The sequence below is a fragment of the Solanum stenotomum genome, chromosome 4, assembly GCF_019186545.1.
Source record: "Solanum stenotomum isolate F172 chromosome 4, ASM1918654v1, whole genome shotgun sequence".
Taxonomy (NCBI): domain Eukaryota; kingdom Viridiplantae; phylum Streptophyta; class Magnoliopsida; order Solanales; family Solanaceae; genus Solanum; species Solanum stenotomum.
This window is the reverse complement of record NC_064285.1, coordinates 7,392,221-7,408,748: the sequence shown is the minus strand read 5'-3', so window position 1 is coordinate 7,408,748 and position 16,528 is coordinate 7,392,221. Positions and strand designations below refer to the sequence as shown.

At 30.4% G+C, this 16,528-nt stretch overlaps 2 protein-coding genes across 2 annotated transcripts; both read left to right on the top strand.

Moving 5' to 3' along the window:
* The first annotated feature begins 10,565 nt into the window (after positions 1–10,565).
* On the top strand, positions 10,566–11,432 carry LOC125861747 (peptidyl-prolyl cis-trans isomerase CYP59-like). Its single transcript, XM_049541607.1, has one exon. The coding sequence runs from the start codon at positions 10,619–10,621 to the stop codon at positions 11,252–11,254; it is 636 nt and encodes a 211-aa protein (XP_049397564.1). The 5' UTR covers positions 10,566–10,618; the 3' UTR covers positions 11,255–11,432.
* A 2,979-nt stretch (positions 11,433–14,411) lies between these two features.
* On the top strand, positions 14,412–15,662 carry LOC125861730 (peptidyl-prolyl cis-trans isomerase CYP59-like). Its single transcript, XM_049541591.1, has one exon. It carries the CDS (start codon positions 14,412–14,414, stop codon positions 15,561–15,563), a length of 1,152 nt encoding a protein of 383 aa, XP_049397548.1. The 3' UTR covers positions 15,564–15,662.
* The last annotated feature ends 866 nt before the right edge of the window (positions 15,663–16,528 follow it).

Sequence of the window (16,528 nt, the reverse complement as noted above, 5' to 3'; positions counted from 1 at the left end):
GACAGCAAGCAGCATGACGGAGATGGTAAGGCTGATAGATATTGGTTTAAAGATTTTGAGTTACAGTTTTAGCTATAACTATATGTTAAGCCTCTTTTTACCAGATTCAGTTATGCTTACTTTGGCATTAACAAACCTTTAACCCCACAAAGATTAGTAATGTTTTTATTGCTTTCTGTTGCTTCAACTAACAACTAATTAAAAAATAACTTGCATAGTTAGTTCCACTACTACGCAACAACAACAATATACCCAACTTAATCTCATAAGTGGCAGGGGCGGATCTATAGTGTGTCCAGGGGGTCATCCGACCCCCTCGGAAAAAAAATTACACTATATATAAGATCAATTTTTTTGTGTACGTGTATATATTTAAAATTGAACCCCCTGAGCATATGTCAAAGGAGTAGCTCAATGGTTTATGGGGGTCAGGATTCAGCCTATGTGAGCTTTGGGTCACGGGTTCGATTCCAGGCGACAAACATTTTTTTTATTTGAACCCCCTTGATAGAATTCCTGTCTCCGCCACTGATAAGTGGGGTTTAAGGAGGTTAGGATGTACGTAGACGAGTTAATTGGTTGCCTTCTTCTTCTTGAATAAAGTAACATAAAAAGAAATCCATGCACTAAGTTTAAAGAAAGATCCTCAAAGCATTATGTCGTAGGCTCATTCATTAGTAATTTCACATGCTTAAGAAAATTTATTTACCCCTTTTTATAGCTAGTAAGAACAATAAAGTTGTTCTATACATTATGAGGAAAAAAAGCTGAAAATTTGGGATCTAACGGCTGCAGCTGAACCAGTAAGACAATGAAAATCTTAATACTCTAATGTTAGTCAGGATAGAGGCACTACAACTCTGTAAGATCAAACAGGAAGTGATAAAATTCCCAGAATACTTTTCTGGATTTTTATCAATTTGTGACCTGTGACCACTTTCTGTCTTTCAAATGACATGCTTTCTGCAATATTTACAACAACAACGTACCTAGTGTATCACAATAGTGGGATCTTAGGAGGGTGGTGTGTATGCAGCCTTACCCTATTTTGTGAAGGTAGATAGATTGTTTTCGTTAGACCCTCGGTTCAAGTAAAACATATCAGAATCAAGTATGGAAAGGAAATACAACAGTGAAGAAGTCATTCTGAAAATAATTTCCGCATTACTTCCCATTAAGCTAAAATGCTCATTGAAGCATTATGAAAGCATCCAAGACTCAATTTCCAGATCAAGATGATTTCTTCCCACATTCAACAACTTTGGTAAATGATACACAGAATATAACAGGAAGGTTATAAGTTAGAAAAAAGGCATTTCTCCTGCACGCTTCAATGTTTTCTCAATATTCTACAACTAAAAGAATCACCATGCTATCCATTCTTTTCGGATACAACAGTGAAATCCCAGAAGTGGGGTTTGGGATGGTAGAATGTACGCAAACCTTATCCCTCCCCGTAGAGATAAGGAGCATGTTTCGGGAGGACTCTTGTACAACAAATCAATCCACTCTATGGTATACAGTTCAAAATTTTCATGAAGTCACTATCTCAACGTTTGGATCATTTTGTATTTAATACAGTAAAAAATAATAATCAACATTTACCTTAATATTCATGTAAAACAAAGTAGCTCATCTTGAGAAACTCTTCTGAAGCCTTAACAGGTTTGTTAGTTAGTTGAACAAATTCTTGGTGATGCTCTTACTAGTGGCTTTCCAAGCTCCTGAAGCGTTGGCGACCTGTAATACATAAATCAAAGTACAAAATTTTGACAGAGATTTTGTTGGTTGGTTTGGGGGTGGGGGAATTTAACTTAGCAAGCTTTTCTTCTGCTATACGAATGGTAAATTTTGATATGCATCCACAACAGTATCGGAAACAACCTCTCTGCCTGCACAAGGTAGGGGTAAGGTCTGGGTACACATCACCCTCTCCATACCACATTTGTGGGGTAACACTGAGTATGTTATCGTTGTTAACAATCAACAAAGAAGATGAGAGTTAGGCTAAGTTGATATCGCTTTATGTATATTAAGCATACATATGAGGTGATGAACATCACTAGAATCTTGTTGTGGGCAAATAATGATACTTATTGATATACTTATACTTAGGGCTGTTCACGGTTTTGATAAAACCGATCCAAACCAAAAAATTGAACTAAATCGATAAAATAAAACCGATTTTATTTGGGTTTGGTTTGGTTTGGTTTTAGAATTTTGAAAATCGATAGTATTTGGTTTGGTTATGGCTTTATTCGAAAAAATCGAAGAAATAACCGAGCCAAACCGATAAATTATATACATATATTTTATTAATATACATACTTAATATATTATTTTTATAAACAATTTTAAAGATCTTATATATGTTTTCATTATAATTTACTTATTGAAAACAAAAGTGCCCAAGGTGAAAATATTTATTTTATTGATTTCATGTATAAGAGTGTCTGTGACAATTTTTTGTCAGACTGAAAATGTTAATGTCTCTTCCTTCTAAGCCAATATAGTGAATTTTAAAGCTTTAATCATAATAAATTCAATGATCGAAAGTTAAATAATTTCAGTCATTCTAACTATTTTTTTTTTGTTTTGAATGGATTGTTGTCACTTTTTTCACATTTTGAATGAATTTTTTCTTTTATTTTTGTTTATGGTTAATAACCGAACCAAATCAAATCGAAACCGATAACCACAAAACCGGTAAATGTATATTATATTTGGTTTGGTTTGGTTTGGTTTTGATAATTTTAAAATCGATCAAGTTGGTTTGGTTTTGATTTTGACCAATAACCGATCAAAACCGACCCGTGAACATCCCTACTTATACTATAGTATTTACTGCATTTTTTTGTGCAGATCCTGATCCTAAATAGTACTAGTCGAGTTTGGGAGTGAGTGATGAGAAGTTGATCGAGACTGTCATGTTCTTATCATTTTGTTGAGATATTTGTACTAAACTGTTTTAGAAGCTCACTTGTATAAATGTGTTGTCAAACCTGTAATTGGTTATGAATATATTTTAATTACCGTCATCAAACTATCTTTATCATATGCTTGACTATAATTTTTAATTGTTTGTTGTTTACGGCAGTTGAGAACCCCCCACTTTCTGGCGTCTTAGAAAACACAAATTTTACATGAAGAACATTTGACTTCTAATAATAGAATAGATCAACCAATTACACTAGAATCCAATTAGGTGGCAGAAGATTATATGACAGAAAAAATCTTTTATTTTTCTATTGTAGTGTGTAAAGTATTTTAGAATTTTTAGTCTTAAAAGTCTAACATATTAAAATTATTCAAAATATTACACCTTCACTTTGACTATTAACCAAAACTTCGGTGAGAGCAATAATTTTTCTCCCCAATTTATATTCTAGTCTTGTTTACTTTGAAATGTTAATATTATATTACTAATTTTAATTAATTAAATTTTAATATGATCTAATAGTCTTACGGCAAAGTACTTAAAGAACTTGACATGATTTATTTCGTGCACACTTAAAATTCCTTATTATTTAATTAAAGAAATCATATGTCATTATGCCCTACTCAACTAAATTGATTATTCATTAAATATGTGACGTATATTTGTGTGGTTCGTATAATTGTAAAATAAAAATTAACATAATACTGAGGTAATTAGTGTCATATTGCTTAAAAGATAATTCTTTCTCACTAGTCAATTAAGCGTGTGGTTAAACTAACTAAAATATAATTTATATATTCAATAAATATTAAACTGAATTAAAATAAATTGTGCAAGCACGAAGTAATAATTGGCGTCTTTTATTTTATACGATATATTTTTGTGATTTCTATGTTAGCTTTTGTTATTATACATGCAACGTAAGTACATTTTGGATTGTGGTCAATAGATTATGAAACTAAAATTTGAAACAAAATATACGAGAAAATAACTCTTAAATTTTCTTAAACAAAAAAAAATTATTTCAATTAGTTATCCTAAAAAGATTTTAAAATAAGGTCTATTAAATTAAATCAAAACAGACATGTTGTTACAATACAATTCTAATATCAGAAAAAAAAAAGTGTTAAATGAATATAAGTTGTTATTGAAGAGATTAGAGGACACCTTCATCACCCACAACAACGAGTAGAGTTTGAATTTGTTAAATAAATACAGGTTATCATGACAATAGTACTTTTTTAGATCTAGCGAAATAAGACCTTAATTCTTATTTCGATTTGTTGCTCAGACTTTTCTATTTCACTATATTTTTAAGTATATACTTTAATTTGATTAAAATACATATTTTATACACTTCTGACTGAAGATCCATGGCGACGAAGAAGATGTGTGTAATTCACTTACTTTGTCTAACACAATGTAAATATCATCACAATAGTTTATTCAAAGGTTAGAGGTGTTTAAAGTATGTATTTGATTAAATTTAAGTATTTATTTAAAATCTCACTGAGTACTGTCAAAGCAAGTAAAAAGTCTTCTAAATCATAAGAATTTCTGCATGTGAATTCTATCATCTGTAACAATTTCTTAGGCATGATGAATTAATTTTGTGATTAGTATATCAATTGCCAAAAAGAATATTATTTATTAACTAAAGGATCATATTTTTTAAAAAGGCTTAATAGCATTTTTGGTTCCAATTCTTGGTAAAAATTGATTTCATCTCTTGTAATATTGACCAAGTATAAATACATGCACGTTTAATTCTTTTGCAAGTGAATCATTACAATTTTTCATAATTACTAATGACTTTACTATTTAGTTAGTCGTACATTGTATTAACCACATATTATTACTCCCTATTTAATGAAATCATAATTTAAAGGGAAAAGGGATTGAAAAATACCTCAACTTTGGTCGAAATTGTTGTTATGACGATATCAAATTTTATGGAGGACCTTTTACCCCCTGCACTATTTAATAGAATATTTTAAAGGTATATATGTGCCCACATGGACACATTACTATTTAAAATGATGCAATATTTATGATGTCCACGTAGTCACATATGTACCTTTAAAATACACTATTAAATAGTACATGGGGGTAAAAGGTCCTTTCCAAAGTTTGGTATCGTAAGAACAATTTCGGCCAAAGTTGAAATATTTTTCAGACCCTTTTTCCTAATTTAAAAGATACACCCTCCATTTCATATTAGATGACTATCTTACTAAGAATAGTTATATCATATTTATTAAATAAAAAAAGCATTAATTAAAGTATAAATTTTAAGAATTTCATAGTGTAAAAGTGAAATTACCTTCTATCCCTACTCTTTTTTTAATTACACAAATCTCATATTTTTAGGCATTGCGGATACATAACTTAGGATCTGGATACATTATTATTGATACATTATATCATTATGTATCCATCTGTTGAGCTTATTAAGGGGGGGAAAACTAAAAATCAAATTAAGAACACATAATATCCATCTGTTGCGCTAATTAATGGNGGGGGGGGACTTAAAATCAAATTAAAATTCTATAAATTGTGCTATTCCATTCCAAATTACTGTCAACAATTCAGTCATATAGCGTAAAGGAACCAAAAAAAATTCAAAATTCAAAATTCAAATTTCTTCTTCTTGTTCATCGTTCTCTCTGTTTCATCCATAGTCGTAAATTTCATAAAATACATAATGAATATTTCGATTTTGCTGAGGCATTCAAGAATCTGGGAAAGTGAAGTTAGATATGAATGATACAAATGTGAAGGAATAGATGATACAAATAGTACGGAAGTGAAGGTGAAGCAGTTGTACAAGGATAAAGCTACTCTAGTGGCTCTAATGGCAAAATACAAAATACATAACTTCAATTTTCAAGTTAAAAGATTTGATTAAAAAAGGCACGCGACACATATTCTTGTGCTTTAATCATTATTCTTTCATTCATGAATTTGCATACTGATCTATATGTCATGATACATTGCTGGTTAGAGTTTGATACATTAAAACTTTAACGTACATGTTATAGGTTTTCACATTTGTGAGTTAGTGTAATGTTAATATAAAGTATCAGATACATGTGAATTTCTTTTTTGATTTTTGAATTTGTATAGGCATACATAAATCATGATACATTACTGATTTCAACTTGATACAATTCTAGTTTGATGTATATTTAATGGTTTTTTTTATAGCTGTGAGTAAGTGTGTTATTACTATAACGTACCAGATACATGTGAATTTCTTTTTTATGTTTATGTATCAATATTGAATTTCTTTTTTGTAATGTATCGGTGTTCAAGAGAATATATTGTTTTAATGTATCTATTATCCACTTTAGCATGTATGTTAATATTTTTTTTGAATGATACATTTATTTATTCAGCGTGTGAAGGTGGGCGAATATACACTATTTGCCTTGAAAATAAAATTTATAATTGTGGGAGATTTCTGCATGACGAATACCTTGTGTGCATGCAATTACTGCTTTCAGAGCAAAAATATTACAGAGATACATCCCTACTTCTCGAATTACTACAAACTAGCTGCATTAGCAAACACTTATGAAGTTCCAATGGTTTCAATGCTAGATAACGACGATTGGTCAATATCGAAATTTGTTTGGAAGAAATTATCTTGTCACCTAGGTATAAATGGATATCTGGACGACCAAGGAAAAGAAGGGGAAAAAATCCAGATGAAAAGATAGGCACAAACATAAACTATTGTGGACAAGAATGTTACAATCGAAAAACGTGTACTTTCTTTCCGAAGAAGATTGGCAAACTCTTTTTTGCAAACATTGTTATGTTTCAGATCATTATTTTGAGAGTAGAAATTTTCAATTTTTGGATTTTTTCACTATTACCTTGATAAACATTACAATTTGCTATTAGCTGATGAAATTCTAATATAATAAATTGACATGTTAATATTTTTAATATTGTGTTCATTTCAGCCACATATTATGTTTCATATACCTTTTTTATATACTGTATCATTCTGTAGTTGATAATAATGTACCAGAGATTATGTTTGTGAATATGGTACCACTCAATATGTTTTAGATGCAATTTTATATAATGTATCTGGTTGTAGTTGATAATGATGTATCTCATACAATAAAGTTGTGAAAAAAGGAGTTTTGTGTTGAACTTAAAGTAATGTGATTTTGAAAATTTTTAGAAATGGCACGGAATAATGGGAATTATGAAAAATAAAGGTGTGTGTATATAGGTAATTTTTCCTTAATTAAAGGGGAACTTTCGCATATAACCACTCAAAAATAACTTAATTACACTCTATAGTTATAGTTTGCTAATTACGATTCGTAGCTACATGTTATAGCGAGGAGAGTGAAGTAACGAGCGAGATTGGGAAAGGGAGGAGAGAGGCGAGCAAGAGAGGGCAGAGAGTGGAGAGAGACAAATTGTATATGTATATATGTCGAATTGTATATGTATATAATAATTGTATATATGTGACTTATATACATATGTATTTGTATACTTGGTGAGCGAGATTGGGAGAGTAATGAGAGGAGAGTGAGATTGGGAGAGAGAGAAAAGAGGCAAGCGAAAGAGGGCAAAGAGTGGAGAGAAGCAAACTGTATATGTATATCTGTTAGATAATTGTATATATATAATTGATATACATATGTATTTGTATAGAGATTGAGAAAGGGAGGAGAGAGGTGAGCGAGATAGGGAGAGAGGCGAGCGAGAAAGGTTAGAGAGTGGAAGTGGCCACTTGTATTTGTATATATGTCATATAATTGTATATATATATATTGTATAATTTATATTTGTATTTGTATATGTATAAAAGAAGACAAGTGACGCAATTAAAACAAAATTAAGTTGCGAGACATAATTTAATTCAAACTATAGCTATATTGGCGAATTAACTATTATATATTTGTTTTTCCGTGCGTACTTAATTTTGCAATCCAAATTATTGTAATTGTATATATGTATAATTGATATACATATGTATTGTAATTGTATATATGTATTCAAACTATATATTTGTTTTTCCAATACATATGTATATCAATTATATATATACAATAGTGGAGTAGTACTTTTTCAGCGCGTACTTAATTTTGCAATCCAAATTATATTAGACCATCTCCAACTCAACACCAAATTCTAAATTTGGTGTTTTGAGCTCCAACCCACACCAATTCTTACACCAAATTTGGTGTGTGAATAATGTTACACCAAATTTGGTGTAACATTATTCACCACACCAATTCACTTTTTGAATATTTTAATATTATTTCATTATTCAAACTTTTTTTTTTGGTAACTGTAATATTTTATTACCAGATTTTCAATATGTACAAAGTTTGGATACTCTGGATGTGGACATCTTCCACTCTCAGAGCCTAGCTAATTCGAATAAAACTTCCTGCTAGTTCTATTCTAAGGATAGAAGTTAAGCTTTTGCATAAAACATATAAATCTAGGTATCATACTAGCTCTACAATGTATGTCTTGTATGATTGTTCTAGTGATCAACTCCATGTTCCTCTCCTTGTTTTGAAAGATCATGTAGTTCCTCTCTTGCCAAATGTAGTATATTGTTACTGCAAGAGTCATTTTGTATACTTCTGCTTGTATGGTTTTGTTTGAAGCATGCTCTACAGCCCATGTCAGTTCCTCATTCCATCCATTACTGACTCTATTTATTGCTAACCAGTGCAGAATCTTTTGCCATATCCCTTTTGAGAGTCGACATGTGAAGAATATATGCTGGTGCAATTCATTTTCTTCATTGCAAAGTGGACATATTACTTTACTTGTAATCCCCCATTTTTCCAATCTATCTCTAGTGTATAATCTTCTCTGAATAGCCAGGTACAATGCAAATATCCATTTAGGATTTCCCTCATTATTGCAAGTCATTCTCCTCCAGGGAACCTTTATATACTCCCATCTTAGCTTCTTATACATTTCGTTATACAAACTTTTAATTAAACATTATATAAATTGTATGTTTTAATTAAATCTCTTGTATATTTAATTATTTTTTATGTAATATTTTTATAATATTAATTTTAGACATAAAATTTAGCTTTTTTATAAATTAATTTTTTCTGTATATGTCTTTTAAAAAAAATTAAATTTATGTTAATTCTACTATAAATTATAATTGAATATAACTACAATTAACCTTCACAAAAATTAAAAATGCAAACATATAAATTTTTAAACAAATAATACAATATACTTAAAAATAACCGGAAATAATAAACATTCAACAAAGTAGTAATTGACATACTTACGAAGTGCTACGTGATATATTAACTTCATGTATTATAATGCACAACATGATAATTAAGGATGAACGTGATCTTAATGCACCAATTCAAGATACGTCGGAAGGTCCAACTCCGACTGTAGAAATGACAATAGATGAAAATTATCAATTTCAACAATTTCGAGCTCGATATAAAAAATAAAGGAAAAAGAAGTTAATTTTGAACTACGTAATGCATTAATAGAGCATTTATGAGAGTACCGTAGTGATCTTGAAAGTTGAATATTTATGTAGAATTTAAAATAATTTTTTTAATTATGTAATGTTTATTTAATTGTATTTCATTAATGATTTCACTTTTATTTGTATTATCCATTGTTATGTATAATGTATAATATTTGCTAGCAATTTATATTATTTAAAAAATTATGTTACAAAATAATTTTATATTAAACGATTATAAAAGGAAATAATATGAATTATATATGGTGAATGTTTTAGAAAAAAATTGTTTTATGAAATAAGAAAATATAAATGAAATAAGAAATAATAATAATATAATAATCAAGAGATAGAAAAATATAAAATTTGATGCAATGGGTTGGAGTTGATTACACCAAAAATTGTACTGACACTAAATTTGGTGTTTGGGCTTAGGACCATGATTTTCCTTTTCACCAAATAATTTTTTTAGAAATAAATTAAAAATTAAAATAGCCCTTCCCCTATCTCTCACGAAACCCTCTTCCGATTGTAACACAAAAACACATAGCAAAATTGATGTACTACAACACAACGATCATATTTTTTCAAATTAGACGAATCACTTAAAAAAATACCAATTCAATTGAATTGTCGTTACTGTCTGATGCGTCCCAACGTCCTTTATGTTGAATTAGGATTGAATAATTATTGGTATCTATGATTGAACAGTCGTCCAGAATGAATAGATTAGAAACCTTTTATTGAGGAGATAATATTTATAACCAATTTGAGTAAATCATGAAAGGTAAAAAAATTGAGAAAAATGGGCAACAGCAGAAACGTGGAGCACTAATCAAGTTTTTTTTTTTTTTTTTTAATTTTACATTTTTATAAAATATTAAAATCTAACTTTGAAAAAAAACTATTGTTATATAGGCGGAAAAAAAACTATTGCTATATAGTGGTAATTAAGATCCTTAGTTTGTATACTTGCGTTTTTTCCCTTTTTTAAATGTAAAAAAAAAAAGTGATCAACGGAGAGTAGTACTTTTTCAGCGTACTTATTTTGCAATCCAAATTATATTAGGAGTTAGGAGTATGCTTTTCCCTTTCACCTAATAATTTTTTTATAAATAAATTAAAAATTAAAATAGCCCTTCCCCTGTCTCTCACGAAACCCTCTTCCGAAATCCGAAAATATGCCTTCCGCCTCCGTCTTCTTTTCGTGCTTGCCGGAAAATCGGTTGTCATTCTGTTCCTCTGTGATGATAAGAACAAGTTTGGGAGACATGGGAATAGACTTGTTTACCTCTTTAACGTGCAAGATTTTTTCGAAGTTGTGCAAAATTAATTATTACGATGGTTGTGATTCCGTTGTGCAGACGGGAGATGATTCATACAAATTTCTATATGGTGATCAGGCTCGGCATTCGGATTTGAAACGAGCCATGGCTAGCGCTGGAGAGAATAATCTAAATGCTACTAAGTTACGTGATACAGATCTGGACAACCTTGATGGGAAACGTACTGTTTCTGGAGAGCGGGACCTTCTTTATGCTGAGATAAAACCCCGTGTGCTCTGGGTTTGTAATTTGAATTCAGTAACTGAAGACGAAGACCTATATACAATCTTCTCACGCTTTGGAACCGTGGCATCTGCTGAAATTATTAGAGATCGCGAGACTGGGGATAGCCACTGTTATGGTTTCATTGAGTTTGAGGACAATGAGGCCTGTGAGTTAGCATATTTTAAGATGATTAATGCTGTAATTGATGATCGAAGGATTCACGTTGGTTTCAGTCAGAGTGTCGCAAAGTCATGGAACCAATATTGAACAAGACAGCAAGCAGCATGACGGAGATGGTAAGGCTGATAGATATTGGTTTAAAGATTTTGAGTTACAGTTTTAGCTATAACTATATGTTAAGCCTCTTTTTACCAGATTCAGTTATGCTTACTTTGGCATTAACAAACCTTTAACCCCACAAAGATTAGTAATGTTTTTATTGCTTTCTGTTGCTTCAACTAACAACTAATTAAAAAATAACTTGCATAGTTAGTTCCAATACTACGCAACAACAACAACTTTTACTCGCCCTTTTTTTTCTTTCTTAATTTAATACTAATTTATTGTACTACCTTTAAACCTTCAGTACTTCTAAGCAATGATAAAAATAAGTTTCTCATTACTAGTGACAAATCATAATCACCTTCGACCTATAACGGTACATAGTTCTCATTTTAATAAGTCCTTAACATATGAAATTTCTTAATTCTTAATTCAAATTTAATTTATTCCATTAAAAGTAACTTTTACTCACCCTTTTTTTCTCTCTCTTAATTTAATACTAATTTATTGGACTACCTTTAAACCTTCACTACTTCTAAGCAATGATAAAAGTAAGTTTCTAGTAAACAAATCGTAATCACCTTCGACCTATAACGGTATATAGTTTTCATCAATATACTTTACTTGGTCCATGAGTCAGTGAGATTGTCATAGATGGAGTTGACATAATAAGCCTAATAATTTCATTAGAAATCAATTTTTAAAAATAGAAAAACTTTTTTTTTCTTTTCGATCAGGTCAATAAAGTCATGAAATTCTTTGTTTTTAACGTTCATATTGCAAAGAAATATATTCCGATTTACTATCAGATTACAATGCATGAGGATAATTGGCATCCACGCATTGTTGCCACAACTCTATGTTTAACAAGAGCTATTTTGTCTCTCCTCCTACCATTGTTAAAGCAATAAATTCAAATTTCATTACGCAACGATTTGCATGTCTCTATATATGGAAAATCGAACTAGACATTTAACTTATTATTATTTGCACTAGTTCTTTTGGTATGCAAAGGGTGTGGCATGAAATCTTTAATTGTTTTTTTTTTCTTTTTTTCTAATTCTACAAAATAATATATAATATATAAACGTAAAATAAATTATAAAATTTATTATATAAAAAAAATTCTTAAATAAAATTTAACCAAACTTATGAAATATGCTAATTAATTAATAAGAAATATATTGGTAAATATGTATATATGAAAATGATATTTTAGTCTTGTGGAAAATAATTCTTTGTTCTGCTTCTGTTTTTTTTTAAAAAAAAACATAAAATTTTAGCTTCTTCCATTTAAAAGTTGCCTCTGCTTTCTATTTAAAAGCATTTTTACTTATTTGTCAAACACTTGATTTTTCAACAAGAGTGTTTTTTTCTCAAAATAAGTATTGCTGACCCCCAACAATAATGTCAAACATGCTCTAAACCATAAGAATTTCTTGAATATAAATTCAATCATTTGTATTAATTTTTTTAGGCAAGATAAAAATTTATTGAAAAAAGAATATTCTTTATCAACTAAAGGATCGTATTTTTAAAAAGGCTTGATAGCATTTTGGTTCCAATTGTCGGTAATTTTTATTTCTTGCGATATCAAGTAAATATATTAAGCATGTTCTCTTGCTTGTGAATCTTCACATTTTATCATAACTATTAATTATTTTACTATTAATTAGTTGTATGTTATGTTAGTTGTATGTTGTTACTCCATATTTAATAAAACTATAATTTAAAGATAGTATATAAAGAAATCAAATATCATTTTAGATACGGAGGTTTAACTACGCTAATTTTAGAGTTACTACACAAGTGAAAGTAATCCTAGAGGTAAGACAGAAAAAACTCGGACTATGCATGGTGAAATTGTCAGTTATATATGCATCTAAATTATATGAGGATATTATTACTCTCTAAACTTACTTTTTTTCGTATTGTTTACATTCTTAACTATGTGAGGATCTTATTAACCCCTAAATTTAATTGTCAAGATTGCACTGCTTTTTTGTTGAATTAAGATGATGTTATTGCACGAGTAAATGCATTTTTGCAATGATTTTTGTATCTATGTAGTTGCATCACTCGTTTTGATATTTATAAAATTCTTCTTGATATTTTACCCATGTTTTTTGAAGTTGTCATACTTGTAAAGTTGATATTTTATACATACTTCCTTTATTTATTTGGTACATAAAACTTGCTAATTCTTGTCCTTGCTCATGCCATTAGATCAAAACTAAACCAAAATTGCACCAAAATAACAGTCAAAACAAGCCAAAACTTGCTCATAGACGATAGAAAAAACTGGACCAAAATAATTTAAGAGTTTAAATAATACGACAAAATTAAGTTAAAGGAGTTAATCAAATGCTAGAAGTATAAAACATATAAAATAAATATATAAATAATAAAATTTGTTATATGATGTGGGTGAGGGACATATGCATAATTTGTCATCATCGAAAATGGAAAAATTGTTGGGGAATAAGAGAACATGATGTTTGTAGTTTTGATGATTGAACAAAGTAGTTTATCATCATAAAAAATGTGGAAATTGTTGGGAAGTAGGAGAACATATAAAGTAGTTTTGATGATTGATAAAGTAAACATGGTTCACTACTTGTTCTCTTATATGTACTGTGAATCAGGTTCATAAATCTGAATGCAGCCAACTTGTACAAATATGATAGATTGCGGCAAAGAAGAAAAATGTTAAAGTGCAAAAATAATAAAAAAAAAAATTAGCTGAAACAAAGGAGCAAAGAAGGAAAAAAATAAAAAAATACCAATTCAAATAAGAAAAGGAAAGAAATAAATATAAACTAGTCCTTGATAAAAAAAAGGAAAGAGACACACAAGTTCAATAAGGAAAAGGAATAGTTTAAAGTATGTAATCCTAGTAGGACTAGACTAACAGTTTCACCGCGTTACTTTTTTTTCTCTTATAAATAAAGCCAACCGCAATTCCCTATTCGTCCCTCTTCTTTATTCGGCCTCCGTGTTCACCGGAAATTTCGTCCTTATTCCGCCTCTGTGCTCACCGGAAAAAAATCGTTTTTTCTTCAAATTCGTCAAAAAAATAATTCGTTTTTTCTTCAAATTCATCAAAAAAAAATTCGTTTTTTCTTCAAATTCATCTCCCACTATGTCTGTGATGATTGTGACAAGTTTGGGGGACATGGTAGTTGATTTGTTTACGGATGAATGTCCTTTGACATGCAAAATTTTTCTGAAATTATGCAAGATAAAATATTATCATAATTGTCTCTTTCATACGGTTCGAAAGAATTTCACAATGCAGACGGGAGATCCAACTGGAACAAGATCCGGAGGGGATTCGATATACAAATTTTTATACGGGGTTCAGGCACGTTTTTTTGGTGATGAGATTCATCCAGACTTAAAGCATTCAAAGAGGGGAACTGTTGCGATGGCTAGCACTGGTACTGGTGAGAAGAATCTAAATGCTTCTCAGTTCTATATCACGTTACGTGATGATCTCGACTCCCTTGATGGGGAGCATACTGTTTTTGGAGAGATTACAGAAGGATTTGACACATTGAATAGGATAAATGAAGCTTATATGGATGACAAGGGGAAGCCTTATCAAAATATACGAATCAAACACACTTACATATTGTATGATCCTTTCGATGATCCTTCCCAGTTAGACGACTTGATTCCAGATGCTTCACCTGAAAGAAAGCCGAATGATGAGATTGATGATGATGTTCGACTAGAGGATGATTGGATGCCAAAGGATGAGGAATTAGGTGTTCGTGAAGAGAAGGAAGCACACTCCCGAGCAGTAATACTTGAAAGTGTAGGAGACATTCCTTATGCTGAGATGAAACCCCCTGACAATGTGCTCTTTGTTTGTAAATTAAATCCGTCAACTAAAGAGGAAGCACTATATATAATCTTCTCACGCTTTGGAACCGTGACATCTGCTGAAATTATCAGAGATCACAAGACTAGGGATAGTCACTGTTATGCTTTCATCGAGTTTGAGGACAAGGAGTCATGTGAGCAAGCATATTTTAAGATGGATAATACTAAAATTGATGATCGAAGGATACGAGTTGATTTTAGTCAGAGTGTAGCAAAGTTATGGTCCCAATATCGACCTAGAAACCAAAGAGGCAGTGGTGTTGATGCCATCAAACAACAGAAAGAACACAACAAGCAGCAGCATGGTGGATATTGTAACTCAAAGTACACTAAATTTCTGAAAACAAGAAAAGAGACAAGAAAGCACAAAGGGAGAAAACACCGGCACATAACAAAGACACGTTAAGGCTGGTCAAATAGTTTCATTCAATTATGAGCATATAACAATGTGTAATCAGTTGAAATTAGAGAATGAAGATTCTATCCCTCTTTTATTTAGAACAGTTATGCTTCTCCGTAAAGCAAAAATATGCAGTAAAGGAATAACATGATGTTTGATGTTTATTCACCAAAATTCAAGATAAGACACCTTCTCTCGGCAGATCTTCCACATTTACATTCAACTTCAAGCCCATAGGGCACTGAGCATGGTAGGAATATCATCATCTAGTGTTGCAGCCAACTCCTGGAAATGTAACCATCAAACACAATATTCATAAGCACAATTATATATAGGATAGATAATTTAGAAGAAAGGATGGGTAAATTAGAAAAAGGAAATAGAAGAAACTAGCCAGATCAACAAAAAATGGCCCGAACAAGAAATACAACTCTTAAACAAAAAGGAAGAGGCTACGTCAGTTGAAGGATTAATTTGTAACGAAGACAAAAAAAATTAATACCATAAAATTTTTTACTAGAATAAAAATTCAAGACTACGAGATAGAAACTCTCACTCTAGTAGATTCTGGATGTACGAAAAGTATAATAAATAGATGCATTTTGCCCCCAGAAGTAATAAAAGATTTCCCAAAGCCACAAAGAGCCATGCAAATGGACGGATCTTCTAATATATATGAGCATTACGTTAGTAATGCAAAATTAAGTTTTTTAAACACTTGTGCAGACTTCTATAAACCTACCTATAAGTTAGAAAAAATTTGGGTAAGAGATCTAAATATTAGGGTAGACTTTGTTTTAGGATTAAATTTCTTACTACATAATAATGGAAGTTGTCTCCTTACCAGAGATGGGATAATCATATTATATTATAAGTGGAAAGCTCCAACATTGAAAGTTAGATTATCATTTTGCCTCTACACTAAGTGATAATCTAATTAAATCATATCTATCTAATCTAAAATTTCAATA

Bases quoted from the DNA above. Each gene is read 5' to 3' on its own strand.
- LOC125861747 (XM_049541607.1), top strand. From the start codon at position 10,619: ATGCCTTCCGCCTCCGTCTTCTTTTCGTGCTTGCCGGAAAATCGGTTG.
- LOC125861730 (XM_049541591.1), top strand. From the start codon at position 14,412: ATGTCTGTGATGATTGTGACAAGTTTGGGGGACATGGTAGTTGATTTG.